We start from the raw sequence: 3,339 nt of genomic DNA on the forward strand, positions 1-3,339 counted from the left end.
TTCTAGTATGCCTGTCCGGCGATGTCGCTTGATTACTCCTAAGACAGCTGAGTTGTTTTCCGCTACCTATAATGATTTACAGCCTTGTATTTCACTGGATACTGGTCATGAGACCGTAGATGAGTTATTAGCTCGGTTTAGCTCTACATGCACGGATATCCTTGACTCGTGTGCTCCTTTTAGGAATAAACGAGCCAGAATTAAGACTGAACCTTGGCTAAATGAAAACACCCATTCACTTAAACTGGTTTGTAGGCGGGCAGAGCGGAAGTGGAAAAAAGATCGTCTTCACATTTCGCTGGATATTTTAAAAAACCAATTAAGAGATTATCAAAGTGCTGTTAAACTTGCTAGAGCTCAATACTTTTCCTGGCTTATTGTAAACAATTGTCATAGACCCAGGGTGTTGTTCAGCACCATAAATGCGGTCTTATATCCATCTACTGCTGCTTGGACGGATGTGTTCTCCGCTACTTGTAATGAGTTTCTTCAATGTTTTGTGGATAAAATTGTTATGATCAGATCCCAGATTGATGATTCTGTTCTGGATCCTTCTGTTGCTCCTATATGCTCAGGTGTCTTCGACCAGTTTGAGCCTATTTCATTACACCTACAGCTGGAGCTCTGCCATTGGTCTGGAAAGGGTTGGTGGTCATCTCCGGGGCAACAGCTGCAGCAACAAAGGGATTTGTAGATGGGACGGCTAAATGAAATACAAGAATACACATTAAGTCTTCGAAGTGCATGTGAAACATATTTCCATTCTGTGTGCATCACTGTAGTAATAATCACTATTCCCACCTCCAAAGCCAGGCTGCATGCTGGGTAACACGGGTGGATTCTGGGCTGGCGATGAACCAAGCACTGGTCCAAATATGTTCCTGTAAAGAAAATTCCCCAGATTAAATGCGCTTTCACAGCCATCAAACATACAGAACCTTAGGTATGTCTGGAATTAATTAACCTTTGTAACTGATTCACTGTTAACATTTTGCCACCCTTCTTTTAAACAAAACAGTTCAGCTGTGAAAGGAATTCCTATAGACTTCAGAGTATAAACTGTTGACTGGATTTCAAGATTTTAATTTATGCATACTCATCATGTCTAAGTAATATGCTAAACTACACAATTCCACCATGTAAGGAACAGTATTCAACACCACACGCTAAATACATCAAATTCATGCAGTATTCATTCAGTATTTCCAGGTGTGCAGAGTAACCGCGTGTAGGAAATCAACCACTCCTGGTGAACACTTGTTACAAGTGGATTTCCAGTCTCTCACCCTTGCACATTGCTGCCTGTGGTAACAGAAGAGCTGAGCTTGTTGTCCAACTCGGCTAGAGCAGCATAGCGGTCCTCTGTGCAGCTCCCTGTCTGGGACTGGGCAGGGACAGCACTGGACAATGACGGGACTGGCACACCTCCCCCTTTCAACAATGAAAAAAAAGAAAAGAAAAAAAGATGACATTCAAAGATCGAGTGCCACATGCAAACACATGCACACTCAAAAAAATAAAAAGACAAATTTTTTTCAATTGAGACTTTTGGCTAAGGTTAAACACTTTCTTTCTTTTAGTGATTTTGAAAAGGCAATTCATGCCTTTATTAGCACTAGACTAGATTATTGTAACGCACTGTATACTGGCATTATTCAAGCCTTATTGTCCCAACTACAGTTGGTCCAAAATGCAGCAGCTCGTCTTTTAACTAATACGCGGCGCCATGAGCATATCACTCCAGTCCTTGCCTCTCTACATTGGCTTCCTGTTCGTTTTCGGATTGATTTTAAATTGTTGATGTTTGTCTATAAGGCTGTACATGGTCTGGCACCTTCATATATTTCTGAGCTTGTGCACTTTTATACTCCAGAAAGGACACTTAGGTCTTCGAACCAGTTGTTCCTGGAAGTGCCGAAGTCCAGACAGAAACATTGAGGAGACCGAGCTTTTTCAGTTCGGGCTCCTATACTGTGGACTGGTCTGCCACGGGAGATTAGATCTGCTTCGAACCTGTCTGTTTTTAAATCACTTCTTAAAACGCATTTGTATTTACGGACCTTCGACAAATTTATTGATTGATGTATTTGTTTTGACTATGTATTTTTCTTGTTATTTTACTGTATAGATGCGTTTTATCTGGTCTTAGGTATCTTTATTATTATTATTATTTGTTTATGTTTTACTGGAAAGCACCTTGTAACGCAGGTTTAGAAAGGTGCTATATAAATAAACTTTGCTTGCTTGCTTGCTTGATCAAGGTCTTCCCTAATGAATGAATTATCATTCAAAGGTCTTACTCTCCACCTTCTTCCTAAACCTTCCCTCCTTTTCTTCCTCCTTTTCTTTCATACACACTTCCTCTCCCTGCTCTTCCTTTTTTCCTGCCTCTCTTTACTTCACTGACTTGACCTTGGCTCCCACCTTTCTCTAATCCCTTGTTCGTTTCCTTCCTCCCTATTTCTATAAACGTGTTTATTTTCTGCCGTGTTCCTGTTTTCCTTACTGGTGTTGCTTCCCCCCCCCACACACACACACACGCACACACACTTCCTCTAGGCCTCAGGCAGTAGTCTGCTGCTCTAAAACCTCTCTATCAGCACATCCTGGCAATAGTCGGGTCTGACAGTCATTTTCACTGCAGGGTTGCCTGATTTACCACAGGCACGCTCACACACGCACTCTCTCTCTCTCACACACACACACACACACACACACACACTGTTGTGTATGGTGCTAACATAGTGCAACCAGAACAGTCAGCAAGTGTGCATGGCTGTGCGTGAATATCTTGTGCATCACTTATAAACAACATCAGATGCTCATGCATGAATGCTTAATTTTAAATGTGAATCTATGCACAAATATGTGTGTATGTTCATCTGGGTGTGTCTGTTCATCCAATTTCTTTATCTACTTCTTTTGCTCCCTCTTCATTTCTGTATTAGCCCACCAGCAATGTAAAGGTCACGCGCTGCATCGGCGTTTGACTCTGCAGTCTGTTAAATAACAGCATTGCTATTTACTGTTCTCAACCCCATCCTGACTTCTATGTGTGGCCCGGGGGCTACATCATCTCCACAGCATCACTTCAGTGACTGCTCTGCGTCATGTCTGTGCACACTGGGCAGGCACATCGTATGGTACATTCTGACCGTGTCTTCAACTTGTCTGTGGGGGTGGATGTGAGGGGGGGCTGGGGCAACTGAGGCAAGAGAAGAGGTGGAAGGAAGGAGAATAGAGAGAAGCAGCACAAGAAAGAATGAAAGATTATATATTGGAGTCAGCACATTTGTTTGTTATATCAAATTGAGGATAAACAACTTAAAAACAAATCAG

General features: G+C 42.1%; 1 protein-coding gene across 1 annotated transcript; it reads right to left on the reverse strand.

Annotated features, from left to right (window-relative positions):
• Positions 1-596: 596 nt before the first annotated feature.
• LOC109958394 (arf-GAP domain and FG repeat-containing protein 1-like) lies at positions 597-1,500 on the reverse strand. The gene is made up of 3 exons (XM_020596978.1): positions 1,287-1,500; positions 802-881; positions 597-703 (listed from the first exon to the last, which is right to left on the reverse strand). Exons 1-3 carry the CDS (start codon positions 1,490-1,492, stop codon positions 597-599), a joined length of 393 nt encoding a protein of 130 aa, XP_020452634.1. The 5' UTR covers positions 1,493-1,500.
• Between the last annotated feature and the right edge of the window lie 1,839 nt (positions 1,501-3,339).

This window comes from Monopterus albus, unplaced genomic scaffold, assembly GCF_001952655.1.
Source record: "Monopterus albus unplaced genomic scaffold, M_albus_1.0 scaffold32.1, whole genome shotgun sequence".
In the NCBI taxonomy this organism is placed as follows: domain Eukaryota; kingdom Metazoa; phylum Chordata; class Actinopteri; order Synbranchiformes; family Synbranchidae; genus Monopterus; species Monopterus albus.

Excerpts from the sequence above, each read along its gene's own strand:
- LOC109958394 (XM_020596978.1), bottom strand. The coding sequence starts at position 1,492 with ATGTGGCACTCGATCTTTGAATGTCATCTTTTTTTCTTTTCTTTTTTT. Across the intron at positions 882-1,286 it reads ACAGGCAGCAATGTGCAAGG|GAACATATTTGGACCAGTGC; the intron begins GTGAGAGACTGG and ends TTTTCTTTACAG. Across the intron at positions 704-801 it reads CATGCAGCCTGGCTTTGGAG|CCGTCCCATCTACAAATCCC; the intron begins GTGGGAATAGTG and ends TATTTCATTTAG.